General features: G+C 42.7%; 1 protein-coding gene across 4 annotated transcripts in view; it reads right to left on the bottom strand.

Moving 5' to 3' along the window:
- dgki (diacylglycerol kinase, iota) overlaps positions 1 to 15,139 on the bottom strand; it is a 91,497-nt gene that overhangs the window by 14,073 nt on the left and 62,285 nt on the right. For 3 of the 4 annotated variants that reach the window (XM_072673210.1, XM_072673212.1, XM_072673209.1), the window contains 9 exons: positions 13,919 to 14,032; positions 10,591 to 10,716; positions 10,352 to 10,430; positions 9,510 to 9,565; positions 9,278 to 9,340; positions 8,973 to 9,046; positions 7,629 to 7,740; positions 6,208 to 6,407; positions 2,124 to 2,186 (listed from right to left, as the gene is read on the bottom strand). In XM_072673210.1, coding sequence (XP_072529311.1) covers positions 2,124 to 2,186; positions 6,208 to 6,407; positions 7,629 to 7,740; positions 8,973 to 9,046; positions 9,278 to 9,340; positions 9,510 to 9,565; positions 10,352 to 10,430; positions 10,591 to 10,716; positions 13,919 to 14,032 — 887 coding nt within the window. The remainder of the gene's footprint in view (positions 1 to 2,123; positions 2,187 to 6,207; positions 6,408 to 7,628; positions 7,741 to 8,972; positions 9,047 to 9,277; positions 9,341 to 9,509; positions 9,566 to 10,351; positions 10,431 to 10,590; positions 10,717 to 13,918; positions 14,033 to 15,139) is intronic. The other variant, XM_072673211.1, reaches the window with a different exon arrangement.

A 15,139-nucleotide genomic window follows, 5' to 3' on the forward strand; every position in this document is an offset into this window, starting at 1 on the left:
GTTTAATAGATGTGTGCACAGTAAATGTCTGTGTTTAATAGATGTGTGTAAAGTAAACGTCTGTTTAACAGATGTGTGTACAGTAAATGTCTGTGTTTAATAGATGTGTGTACAGTAAACGTCTGTGTTTCATAGATGTGTGTAAAGTAAATGTCTGTGTTTAATAGATGTGTGTACAGTAAATGTCTGTGTTTAATAGATGTGTGTAAAGTAAACGCCTGTGTTTCATAGATGTGTGTAAAGTAAATGTCTGTGTTTAATAGATGTGTGCACAGTAAATGTCTGTGTTTAATAGATGTGTGTACAGTAAACGTCTGTTTCATAGATGTGTGTACAGTAAATGTCTGTATTTAATAGATGTGTGTACAGTAAATGTCTGTGTTTCATAGATGTGTGTACAGTAAATGCCTGTTTAATAGATGTGTGTAAAGTAAACGTCTGTGTTTAATAGATGTGTGTACAGTAAATGCCTGTGTTTAATAGATGTGTGTAAAGTAAACGTCTGTGTTTAATAGATGTGTGTACAGTAAATGCCTGTGTTTAATAGATGTGTGTAAAGTAAACGTCTGTTTAATAGATGTGCATAAAGTAAACGTCTGTGTTTAATAGATGTGCATAAAGTAAACGCCTCTGTTTAACAGATGTGTGTAAAGTAAATGTCTGTGCACAGTAAATGCCTGTGTTTAATAGATGTATGTAAAGTAAATGTCTGTGTTTAACTGATGTGTGTACAGTAAACATCTGTGTTTAATAGATGCGTGTAAAGTAAATGTCTGTGTTTAACAGATGTGTATAAAGTAAACATCTGTGTTTAATAGATGCGTGTAAAGTAAACGCCTGTGTACAGTAAACGCCTGTGTTTAATAGATGTATGTAAAGTAAACATCTATGTTTAAATGTCTGTACAGTAAATGTCTGTGTAAAGTAAACGCCTGGGTTTAACAGATGTGTGTAATGTAAACATCTCTGTAAACATGTGTTTAATAGATGTATGTAAATTACTGTGTTTAGAAACCGCCTGTGTTTAATAATGTATGTTAACACCTTTGAACAGTAAACACTTGCATACAGAGACCAGCTCTCAGAGCAGTGAGAGAATAATGTGTACAAAATTACTTGGCGTCTCTTTGAACCCCTCAGTAACCCTTAGAGGTTTATCACATATTTAATTAGAATTAATAAATTGACTTTACATTTAACAATATTGCTACTTATGAGAAAATGCACTATATGGACAAAAGTATTGGGACACCCACTGATTCATTGTTTCTTCTGAAATCAAGTGCACTAAAAAGAGCCTGTCCTGCTTTTGTTGGAGTAACTGCCTCTACTGTCCAGAGAAGAAGACTTTCTACTAGATTATGGAGCAGCATTGCTGTGAGGATTTGATTGCATTCAGCTAAAAGAGCAATAGTGAGGTCAGGATTTTGGATGACCACCTCCTTACCTCATCATCCCCAACTCCCCAACTCATCCCAAAAGTACTGGATGGAGCTCCACCATCATCACTCCAGAGAACACAGTTCTTTCATTGCTTCACAGCTCAATGCTGGGGGGCTTTATATACCCCTCTACTAGCCCACGCCTGGCATTAGGCCTATTCTACTGGCAGTGCTTCTCTACAGGGACTAGACAAGCTGTGTGTGTGCATTTGCACATCTGTTAAAGTAGCTGAATGCATTCCTTAGACAGGGTGTCCACAAACATTTGGACATATAATGTACCTCCTCTCCTTCTTACAAATGTGGTATTTTGGACTGCTAGCCCAGAGAACCTCCCTCCAGCTCTTCTAGGGCACATTTCAGTGTGAGCTGACAGACCACCAAAAACACCCAGCACTTACAGACACACAAACTGGACAACATATGGGGGGGGGGGCGAACACAGCCACAGCCACACACACACACACACACACACACACACACACACACAGAAACACAAACACGGACAAAGACGCAGACCTTGTGTGTGCCGTTTGCGCAGCCACACGCATACGGACCCTCCTTCCACACTCACACACACAGGCACACGCACATACACACACACTCGCTCGGCATGGCTGAGGAGTGTGAGGTGGGTGTGCGAGAGTGTGTGTGGCAAGGGTGAGAGAGAGAGATACTTACACAGAGAAGGAGTCTGGGGGAGCAGAGAGGCGGCGCAAATCTGCTGCGCACACTTTCTGAATGCTGAACGCCAGCACAGGCAACACAGGAGCACAGGCAAGCCAGAGAGAGAGAGAGAGAGAGAGAGAGAGAGAGAGAGAGAGAGAGAGAGGGAGAGAGAGAGAGAGAGAGGCAGGGGTAGATGAGAGACAAACATGGATAAAGGGTTAGATAATTAGCATGGAGGAGGAGGCGGGAGGGTAAAGAAAAGGTCTGGCAAAAAATCACAATTTTCCCTTCCACTCAAATGTAGTCCCTACACCCAGAGATGATCAGTGTGTGACCCTTGCTTCCTTAGTCTTAGTCTTAGTCCTCAGTCTTTACATAGACTTAATTAGCTGTAACTGTAATGCTGCAAAAGTATTTGACAAAAGTATTTGGACACCTGCTCATTCGCCATTCATTCTGAAATCAACGTTGATCCTGCTTTTGTTGGAGTAACTGTCTCTACTGTCCAGGGAGGAGGTGGAGCTTTCTACTAGATTTTGGAGGAGCATTGCTGTGAGGATTGGATTGCATTCAGCAACAAAAGCAAATGTTAGTAAGGTCAGAAGAATGGATGATGGTCACCTCCCCACCTCATCCTAAACCAACTCCTCAACTCATCCCAAAAGTACTGGAGCTCAATGATGCTGGGGGCGTTATATACACCCCTCTAGCCCACGCATGGCATTATTAGGCAGCATGGTGCCAATAGGTTAATCAGGTTTATCTGCTACAGAGAGTCCTATTCTATTGGCATTACTTCTCTACAGGGGCTAGGGGGCTTAGGAGGCCTTTGTGAATCTGGACCCAGGTCCTTCCACACCTTCGAAGCTTATTCTTGCCCATGACCCTGTCGTCGGTTCACCAGTTGTCCATTCTCAGACTACATTTGGTAGGTACTGACCACTGCAAGCCAGGTACACCCCACAAGACCTGATGCCTGATGTTCTGGAGATGTTCTGATGACCCAGTCGTCTAGAACATCACAGTTCATTTCTTCTCCAGTCAAAGTGTCTCAGATTCTTACGCTTGTCCATTTCTCCTGCTTTGAACACCAACATCACCTTCAGGACCTGATCACTGTTCACCTGCTGCCTGATATACTCTTGACAGGAGCCACTTAGATCAAGATAATCAGTGGTACTAATGTTATGGCTGCTCAGTTTACTGGGCTAGTCAACTGTATTTGAGTGGAAAATTGAGTTTGTTGAATTTTTTGTCCAACTGCTCGCTTATAGACAGAAAAAGAAGATGCAAGAGAGAGAGAGAGAGAGAGAGAGAGGTCTGCAGAGCACAACACACAGGAGTGAAGAGGGGCGTGTGGGTTAGTGGGGTTCGGGGGGCTCTTCAGACAGGAAACAGTGATGCGGGGGGAGACAGAGAGAAGACTAACAGCAGGCAGAATCAGACAGGTTAGTTAACAACCTGATATAAACCACCCAACCTTTCATAGGCATGTGTATCTGTGTGCCTCTGAGGATAGACTGTAGACTTTTAGGACATTTATGGAACAGTGTGTGTGTGTGTGTGTGTGCGTGTGAGTATGTTTAGATGCAAAGCACCTCAAACACCTGGACTGTAACTAACTAACCAACAAACTACTGAACAACCAACCAGTAATCAGCTAACCAGCTTACCGACAAGCACACCAGTCAACTACCTATAATGTTATCTAGCTAATCAATCAACCCACCAACTTACTTAATAATTGCAGAGCTTTCTAGTTCATTAACAAACCAGCTAACTAACCAACCAACCAGCAAACTACCTATAGCACTATCTAGCTAATCAATCAACCAACCAATTTCAACTAAACTACAAATTATAGTTATCTAGCTAATTAATGAACCAGCCAATCAGCTAACCAGCTAACTGACAAACACACCAACCAACTACCTATAGAGTTATCTAGCGAATCAATCAACCAACCAACTGGCACACTAATTATAGAGCTATCTAGCTTATTAATAAACAAGCCAACCAGCTAACCAGCTAACTAGATTATTGACCAACCAACCAGCCGATTACATATAATGCTAGCCAATTAACCAATTAGTGATCCAATTAGTAATCAACCAATTAACCAACTCCAAACTAACATACTAATTATAGTTATCTAGCTAATTGACAAACCAGCCAATCAGCTAACCAGCTTACTGACAAACACACCAGCCAACTACCTATAGAGTTATCTAGCGAATCAATCAACCAACCAACTGGCACACTAATTATAGAGCTATCTAGCTTATTAATGAACCAGCCAACCAGCTCACCAACTAACTAGATTATTGACCAACCAACCAGCCGATTACATATAATGCTAGCCAATTAACCAATTAGCGATCCAATTAGTAATCAACCAATTAACCAACTCCAAACTAACATACTAATTATAGTTATCAAGCTAATTGACAAACCAGCCAATCAGCTAACCAGCTTACTGACAAACACACCAGCTAACTACCTATAGTGCTATCTAGGAAATCAATCAACAAACCAAACAGCTTACTAATTATAGAACAGTATAGCTAATTAATGAACCAATGAACCAGCTGTATGGTTTACTGACCAACCAACCAGCCAATTATATATAGCGCTACCTAGCTGATCAACGATCCAACCAACTTACTAATTACAGAGCTATCTAGTTCATTAACAAACCAGCTAACTGACCGGCCAACAAGCCAATTACCCATAGTGTTATCTAGCTAATCAATCAACCAACTAACTGGCATACTAATTATAGAGCTATCTATAACCTTATTAATAACCCGCCACCCAGCTAACTAGCATACTGACCAACCAACCAGCCAATTACCTATAGCGCTATCTCCTGATCAACCAATCAACCAACTTACTAATTACAGAGCTATCTAGTTCATTAACAAACCAGCTTACCAACTAACTGACCAACCAACCAGCCAACTACCTATAGAGCTATCTAGCTAATCAATCAACCAACCAACTGGCATACTAATTATGGAGCTATCTATCTAATTAACAAACCAGTCAATCAGCTAACCAGCTTACAGACAAAAACACCAGAAGCAACCAATAACTACCTATAGTGCTATCTAGCAAATCAATCAGCCTACCAACTTACTAATTACAGAGGTATCTAGTTCATTAACAAACCAGCTAACCAACCAGCTAACTACCTATAGCACTATCTAGCTCATCAACCATCCAACTAAGTAACTAATAATATCTAACTAGCTAAGTAAAGCAACTAACTACTAACTGACTGACATTAGCTAACTGACTCATTAACTCATTAACAATAACTAACCAAAGCGGTACACTATATGGACAAAAGTATTGGGACACCTGCTTATTCGCCGTTTCTTCTGAAATCAAGGGTATTAAAAATTTTATCCTGCTTCTGTTCCAGTTAGGAAGGCTTTCTACTAAATTTTGGAGCAGCATTGCTCTGAGGATTTGATTGCATTCAGCAAAAGAAAATGTGTTAGTGAGGTCAGGATGTTAGATAATCACCATCCCACCTCATCCCCTCATCCTAACAGTACTGGATCCAGTTCCACTGCTCCACAGCTCAATACTGGGGGGCTTTATACCCCTCTATAGCCCACGCCTGGCATTTGACAGCATGGTGCCAATAGGTTAATGATGTTTATCTGCTCCAGAGAGTCTTATTCTATTGGAGGTACTTCTTCTCTACAGGGACTAGACAAGCTATACATCTGTGTCAGCAATGGCTCCAACTTAGAGTAGTTGAATGGGTTCATTAGAAGGGGTGTCCACAATTATTTGGACATATAGTGTAGTTAGCTCATTATCTAACCAACTAACCAATAGAGACATCCAGCTAATCAACCAACTAACTAACCAATGAAGGCACTGATTGGCTAATTTAGTGCCATATGCTATTTGGGGTGCTGTATATTTATCTAAGTTAGCTCGCAAAGCCAGCTAGGATGAATGTTCTCTACAAGTTGGAACCATGAAAACAGGAGTAGCTGTCCCCACAGGCAAAAAAGCCCCAGGGTTGCTAGGTAAGAGCGTTACTTTGCATCTGAGTGTGTACACATGCACGTCTCACTCGTTGAGCAGCGGGACGGAGGTGCGCCTCTTGCTTTTCTGCACCATGTTGGCCTGGTTGCGGAGGGAGATGCGGAGCGTGGAGGGCGCCAGGCGGCACGGCTCTCCATCCACCTGCACAGGGATGGTCTTGTAGGTGGTAAGAGTCACCTCCCTGCACTGGTGCAGCCTCTCCCCATGGCCTCCCACTTGCAGCGCTGCCTGGTGGTGACAAAAAAAAAAATCATGTGACCTCTTCTAGGATAAACAATGTGCAGTCAAAAGTTTGGGGACAATGAAATTTGTTTCCCCTTTTTTTACGTTTTAAATAAATGTTTTCTGTTGTTTTGTAATATTTTCATATTATCCCACATGTATTATTTGCATACCTTCCTAAATTCGCCTTTAAACCCCCTGTGTATAAGATAACCTATGTGTTTTATATCTACGTGTTCAGAACAATCTCAGCTCTTTATATAATGAGGCCTTGTGAGCTAGAGCGCTGAGTTAAGAGATAATCGGACCCTAAATCGGAAATATTAAAGTTCGATTTCAGAAATGCTTCATAATTTTTGTGAAAACATCCATTTACTCATGTGGACGAATTGTTTCGGTGCTTAAAATGTGTTTACCAGAGTCTTAGCTTCACAAAAGCAATGGAATGTCTGAATAGTATATAGTAAATAAACAGGGGCTAGACAAGCTGTACATTTGGGTCAGCAATGGCTCCAACATAGAGTAGCTGAATGGGTTCATTAGAAGGGGTGTCCACAATTTTTTGGACATATAGTGTAGCTAGCTCATTATCTAACCAACTAACCAATAGAGACATCCAGCTAATCAACCAACTAACTAACCAATGAAGGCACTGATTGGCTAATGTAGTGCCATATGCTATTTGGGGTGCTGTATATTTATCTTAGCAAAGCCAGCTAGGATGAATGTTCACCAGGGTCTTAGCTTCACAAAAGCAGTGGAATGTATGAACAGTATATAGTAAATAAACGGCGAGAGGCAGAGGACGAGTTTCTGAGTGTCCAATTTTGGCCAATTTCACTCAAAACAATAGACAAAAGCACGAATCCACCAATTACAGATGAGAGGACACACAAATCCACCAGTTTGACACAGGGAAAGGCAGATACAAGTATTTCCACTCGTCTTCGTAGGCTCGTAACTCCGGATGTAATGAAAAGAACAGGCTCTGCAGATTCAGTAAATGTGTGAACCAGATTTCTGTGCTGTATTATCGCTAAGATATTAATAGAAACATCACGATTTTGATTGATTGATTAATTGATAGACTCCAGAGGATTAAAGAACAGTCACTGGTTTAGATTTCGCCATTTTTCCATTTAACAACCTAAAACTGAAAGTAAAAGTGAAAAGTAAATTTATAAAAATCAGTCTGAGTTGCTGGAGTGAAGCTACAGAGCCGCTCACCAGTGAAGCCATGGTGAAGCCGATCACCTCGATGTAGCCGTCATCATGGCGCTGAGGCTCAAAATCTCTGTGGTCTCCTGTGTTGCCCCAGGGCATGGTCCCCGCACAGTACCTGTGGAGAAGGTTGGGGATAAAAAAAAAAAAAGACAATGCTCTGAGATCACAGTTACTGCTGTTAGTCTAGTCAGGTCAGTGAAAATATGATGTCATTACAGTTATTTACATTATTTAATATTTCATTAATGATGCGACTACACAACTAAATGGCTTCGACCTGTCCAGACCAGTCACTGTAGAAAGCATGGACCTTTTCTAGGATAGATTATCTGCAGTCAAAAGTTTGGGGACAATGACCATTCCTGTCCATTCAAAAGCAGATCCGCACCAAGAGCCCTTCTAGCTTCAAGTACGGCTCGGCTCGACCCGCCATCCTTTAAGATCCACGGAAGACGAGCGTCCAGACTTTTTCTGTCCTGCACCGAAGTGGTGGAACGAACTTCCCCTGGGTGTCTGAACAGCAGAGTCCAACGCTCGCTGTCCTCAAACCCAGACTGAAGACCCTCCTCTTCTGAGAGTACTTGGGCGAATAGTAGAGTGGTCTCTTATTGACTTGTGTTTAGTAGAGTCTAAACTTAGTGGAGATTTTTAGTCTATTTAAACTAGCTAAGGTTTTTCTTGGGTAAATAGTAAAGCACTTTTGTAAGTCGCTCTGGAGAAGAGCGTCTGCTAAATGCCGTAAATGTAAATGTAAATGTAAAGTTCTCCAGAACACGAAGCCAAATGCACCCACCATGAATGCGGTCACCAAAGAATTCATAGTGCTTTCTCAATTAGGACCAATAACTACCTAAGAAGCCTACTGATCAAATGATGAGGAGCTTCTTTAGCAATTTCTCACAGACCTGAAAATGCTTCCTCAGGGAACCGAAATAGTGTGTATAAATAAAGACAAAGAAAAGGAAGGCCTTTATAGACAGCAGACAGGCCCAGAATGCAATGAACAGGGGTGGTGGCTAGTATACGGCATAGTATACAGGGCAGTGGTGGCTCAGCTGTTAGGGCGCCGAGCTATTGATAACAGGGTTGTGGGTTGGATTCCCGGGCTCAGCTAGCTGCCACTATTGGACCCTTGAGCAAGGCCCTTTACCCTCTCTGCTCTCTGGGTGCTGGAGTTGGCTGCCCACCGCTCTGGGTGTGTGTGTGCTCACTGCCCCTAGTTCACTAGTGTGTGTGTGTTCACTACCACAGATGGGTTAAATGCGGAGGACACATTTCGCTGTACAGTGACAAATACGTGCACCTTTACCTTTTTACCTTTATACGCCTTCAGGAACAGTTACACACCTGGGAATATTTAAGAAGACGATGCACTGGAACTTCAGCTCCTGGATCTTGGCGGTGAGGTCGGTACCATCACACTTCACAACAGCACCCCAGGATGAAGACAATGACAACAACAAAGCAAAAAAGCCAAGAAACAGTGTCAGTAAGCGGGGTATTCTTGCAGGGGGAATGTCACACTTGGGGAAGATTAGCTGTGCTAAGTTGGGGCTTGTGGCGCCCTTCATTACGCCTAGTGCTAATGGAACGGACAGGGCACGTCAAAATCAGCGCCCCCGCCCAGCTCCCGCCGGACCCCAACCACTCACCACCACTCTGACATGCTTGGACAGGTCCCTGGAGCTCCTCTGCAGGAAGTCGGAGAAGGCAGCCTGAGGGGACAGACACAGGAAACACACACACACACACACACACACAGTCATTTTCTTTCTGTACTTCTCTCTATATATTATCTCTCTCGCTCTCTCTCTCGCTCTCTCGCTCGCTCACTCTCTCCACTGAGTCTCCCAGTCTGTCACTCAGGACTGGAGCTCTACTCACCCCTGCATAGAACATCTTGTTGCGGAAGCGGCTGTTGAATTTCTCAGGGTTGGCTTCTGCAAAGTAACAGAAAGACGAACAAGCAAAAAGCTGAGCTGCAGCTGTTAGTTGCACTTGGCGTCGCTCATTGAAATCTACCTGTGCGCTTAGACAGCTACACCACTCAGAAAGCCCATGCATATTCATGCGGGCTAGTGAGTTTTAAGTACACTACTGCATTTTCTATCAATACACGAATCGCAGGACACTCCTTTAAGTGATGTATTTCTTTTCCAACGCTATGATGACAAAAGTATTGGGACACCTGCTCATTAATTGTTTCTTCAGAATCAAATGTATTAAAAGGGTTGATGCTGCTTTTGTTAGAGTAACTGTCTCTACTGTCCAGGGAAGAGGCTTGGAGTAAACATTTCTCTGGGGATTTGATTGCTTTCACTGTCAAGAGCAGTAGTGAGGTCAGGATGTTTGATGATGACCACCCTATCTCATCCTGAACTCAACCCCAACTCAATGAATCAATCAACCTTTATTTTTTACTCGGAAATACGTTGAGGGTTACACAGTAAATTTGACAGCATTAAATCAACACTGTATGTGTTAAAATTTTTACTTAAATTAAACTAATAGTGTTGATTTATCACTGGCACATGCACTGTGTAACCCTTATTTTAAAGGTAGCTGAGTATTGATTAAAAAAGAAATTAAAAAAGAAATTAAAAATGTAAAGAAATTAAAATGATCATATCAATAATCAGGTTAAACTAAAAGGAGAGACTACTAAATTAGCCTCACAGCTTCAGTACAAAATGAATGAACTGTATTTTGAACGACTGCTTACTGACCTCTGGACTCGTGGAACTCGAGCGTGACGTGGGCATCAAAGCCAAGGCTGAAGTAGTTATTGAACACATTCAGAGGAAGCTGGAAAAAAAATCTGTATTATAATAATCAATGTAATGTTTTATTATTACATTTAATTATTATTATTATTATTATTATTATTATTATTAATAATAATAATAATAATAATAATAATGATTTCAATTGCTTTGAGACATGACCTCTGGATGACCTTACTTACCTTCTGTGTTCCTTCTTCGGGTTGGGCAGGTGTCCATTCCACCTGCAGGTTCCAGCGGTCCAGCTGGACCACTGTCCCATCCTCTACATGGCAGAGGACCTTAGACACTGGCTCGTCTGTGTAACCCTGAGAGAGAGAGAGAGAGAGAGAGAGAGAGAGAGAAAAAGAGATGTGGGAGAGAGATAGAGAGAGGGGGGAGGTTGGGAGAGAGAGATAGGGGATAGAGAGAGAGAGATAGAGAAAGAGAGATGGGAATGAAAGAGAGAGATAGGGAGAGAGAGAAAGGGGGGATAGAAAGAAATAGAGATGGTGGATAGAGAGAGTAAGAGAGATGGGAGAGAAAGAGAGAGAGATAAGGAGAGAGAAAGATAGGAAGAGAGAGACAGGGAGAGAGAAAAAGAAATGGGAGAGATAGAGAGAGAAAGAGAGAGAGAGAGAGAGAGAGAGAGATGTGGGAGAGAGAGATGTGGGAGAGAGAGATAGAGAGGGGGGATAGGGAGAGAGAGAGGTAGGGGGATAGAGAGAGAGATAGAGAGAGAAAGCGAGATGGGAATGAAAGAGAGAGAGAGAGAGAAAGAGAGAGAGATGTGGGAGAGAGAGATAGAGAGGGGGATAGGGAGAGAGATAGAGAGAGAGAGATGTGGGAGAGAGAGATAGAGGGGGGATAGGGAGAGAGAGAGGTAGGGGGATAGAGAGAGAGATAGAGAAAGAAAGAGAGATGGGAAGAGAAGAGATGTGGGAGAGAGATAGAGAGGGGGGATAAGGAGAGAGAGAGGTAGGGGGATAGAGAGAGAGATAGAGAGAGAAAGAGAGATGGGAAGAGAAGAGATGTGGGAGAGAGAGATAGAGAGGGGGATAGGGAGAGAGATAGAGAGAGAGAGAGAGATGTGGGAGAGAGAGATAGAGGATAGGGAGTGAGAGAGTGTATTGGGTGTAAAGTCTCGTTAAAGCCTTTATAAAGCTATTACCTGCCATTATGTTGACCCACAGGGGCTTTTTCCTCAGGGGATAAATAGAGCCCTTGAGCGCATGAATTGAGATGATTACAGGATCTATTCTTATATACAGCAGGAGAAAGACTGCGAGCGGGCTATTGCCATTATCCTGCCAATAACACTACTTCAACTGTAGCGTGAAAGCACAAGGGAGAGAGAGCATGTGCGAGAGACAGAGACAGAGAGAGAGAGACAGAGAGACTCCAGATTTGTCAAGGTCGCTTCCCGCCAGTCTCAGAGCAGTCAGAGCAGTGACGCTACGTGCCTAAAAATATAATAATAATAATAATAATAATAATAATAATAAAGAGGCTTTTTTTCATTTGTAATTAATGAATCTACTTAGCTAATTATTCCAATCAAACCCCTCTCCCCTCTCACAACTCAACCGATCAGCCATAACATTAAAACCACTGACCACCTGTCAAGGGTATAGAACAGTCAGAACAGCCAGCAGGAAGAATGGGCCAGCATCAGAATCTGAGAGGCTGTTTACACCTGCCATTAACATGCCGTTTGTCCCCGGACAGAATCTGGATCTACTCTGACCAGATTCTGGTTATACTGGTCATTAAAATGCATCCCCCAGGTACTTCCCATCAGAACTGTCCTGCTCCGGGAGACTGTGGATAGGTTAGAGGACCGCTGGGGGTTCTTCTACAACGCTGTGGGACAGTAGATGGGTCTTGCATTCCTGTAACGGCTCTATCCAAAAATGGGACGGACTGTTTAAACAGCAAGGGAGCAGGGATGAGATCCATCTCCGACCACCTCCCAGTGTGATTTCAGCGATCTGATCGTAATCCGATCACAATACGTCTTAGGGGTGTCCAATCTGAGCATGATCCGACCACCAGAAACACTGGTAATGCCTGGTACGAACAGGCCTGTAGACACTTTGATAAGAACCAGACTGTGATGTTCTAATGACTGGGTCAGAACATCTCCAGAACATCAGGCATCAGGTCTTGTGGGGTGTTCCTGGTATGCAGTGGCCAGTACCTACACCAAAAGTGCTCCAAGGAAGGACAAGGGTCACTGATGCTCATGGAGGCCCCGCCCACCTCACAACTTACAGGACTTATTAAAGGATCTGCTGCTGACGTTAGTTAGTCTTGGTGCCACAGATACCACAGCAGGACGCCTTCAGAGGTCTTGTGGAGTCCATGCCTTATATTACCTTTATATCAGGCAGGTGGTTGTAATGTTATGGCAGATCGGTGTACGCTGCGAGCACTATTTATTTACAAACACAACAAACCAGCAAGCAAATAAACGAATCCCACCCCGGCAGCTGCTCGTCACGTCTTCCATGCCTCATTTCCGACATTCAGCACGAAACAATCACCCTCTTATTCATCACTTCCCTCTGAACAACACCAGAACACGATTTCCACGCCGATTTAACGCAGCACTCATTACCCAACATAATCATCGCTAATAACCCCCACACCCATGCCTCGTGCCCTGTGCTACCCTCAAGACCAAGCATCTGCACTCATCACCATCCCCCCTACGCCCTCCCTCCTTTCTCCATCTTCCCCTCCCGTCTCTTCTGCCGAGCCTGCTTCAATAAGGGCTAAGGAATAGACGCTATGTGGGAATATGCACCAAACAGCCATAACATTAGCACCACCTCCTGTTTTTTTCTCAAATTTGGGGCTCATTGGTTTCAGAGGTCACATTTTTGTCATTTTCTGGGTGGACTGGAAGACAAGGCTTTTTTTCCAGGGTTTCCAGATTTTCCAAGATGAGTGGGAACCCTGCTAAAGTCCTCACTTCGCTTCACTGAAGGGATCAGGGTAGGGAATTGGTTCCAACAATTGGGACTTGGGAATAAACCTACACTAATAATATTTCTATGATGCTCCTATGAGCACTTCTATGAGTGGCCAGCAGATGGCTATAGTGAGGTGGCCATGGCAAGCCTGTGTGTTCAGGGAACATCTTCTTCTTGGTTCCATGATTGCATTGTGCTGTTAGCTGAGGTCACCTTAAAATAGCTCGGACAACGAGGTGATTGGTTACGGTGGAGGCCTCCTGATCGGTCAGCTGTTCAAAATGTTCTCTGAAATGAACTGAGTGAGCGAGGGTTAGGCATGCGTTCATGAGTGTTTTCAGGGCACGTTCACAACCTCTGCATCTCTTCAGGTTGAAATGCATGGTGGGTAACATCAAATAAAGGCTTACAAGATGTTAGAGAGAAAGGGGGGAGTGTAAACTACAGATGTGCCGCTGTGAAAATGAAATGTGACGGACTAATCGTAAAAAAGAGAATTATTGATGCGTCTTGGACGTCCTATCGAGTGATGGCAGAAAATAAGATGACTCACTCCTCCCCAGTTGAGCGTCCTAGCGAGGTCATTTCCTGTGCCAAGAGGAAGCACTGCCACAGGAGGCTGTGGGTTCATCTGCAGTTCATCCAGAGCAGACAGGATCCAGCCCACCTTCGGAAAACACACAAACACAAGCTGATCACACACAGCAATATCAAGCAGTGCATTCCCAACATCTCCCAACATCTCCCAAAACCCCCCAAATCCTGACATATTCCAACATACCTAAACATATTCCAACATCTCAGCTTTTCCCAACATATCTCAGCATCATCAAGTGCTACTCAACATTCCTCAACATCTCAAATATCCCAACATATTCCTGTGTATCTCAACATAGCCCAATGTATCAGAGCACATCCCAACATTTCAACAAACCCCAACATCTCAGAATGTCTATCTAAACACACCCCAACATACCCTAAAATATCCTAACCTATTCCGACACATCCCAACATATCCAAACGCATCCCCACATATCTCAACATATCAGAACAAATCTTAACTCATTACATCCCAACATATCCCAACATTTCCCCACATATCTTAACACAGCCCAATATATCCCAGCATATATCAACATAGAACACACCCCACCATATTCCAACATCTTAACATGTCCCAAAATATTCCAACATGTCCCAATATATTCCAACATGTCCCAACATATTTCAATATCATAACATGTTCCAACATATTCCAACATCTTAACATGTCCCAAAATATTCCAACATGTCCAAATATATTTTAACATGTCCCAACATATTCCAACATCTTAACATGTCCCAAAATATTCCAACATATCCAAATATATTTCGACATGTCCCAACATATTCCAACATCTTAACATATCCCCAAATATTTCAACATGCCCCAATATATTTCAACATGTCCCACCATATTCCAACATCTTAACATGTCCCAAAATATTCCATGTCCCAATATATTCCAACATGTCCCAAAATATTCCAACATCTTAACATGTCTCAAAATATTCTAACATCTTAACATGTCCCAAAATATTCCAACATCTTAACATGTCCCAAAATATTCCAACATCTTAACATGTCCCAAAATATTCCAACATCTTAACATGTCCCAAAATATTCCATGTCCCAATATATTCCAACATGTCCCAAAATATTCCAACATCTTAACATGTCTCTAAATATTCTAACATCTTAACATGTCCCAATATATTCCAACATCTTAACATGT

This window comes from Salminus brasiliensis, chromosome 2 (genome assembly GCF_030463535.1).
Source record: "Salminus brasiliensis chromosome 2, fSalBra1.hap2, whole genome shotgun sequence".
In the NCBI taxonomy this organism is placed as follows: Eukaryota; Metazoa; Chordata; class Actinopteri; order Characiformes; family Bryconidae; genus Salminus; species Salminus brasiliensis.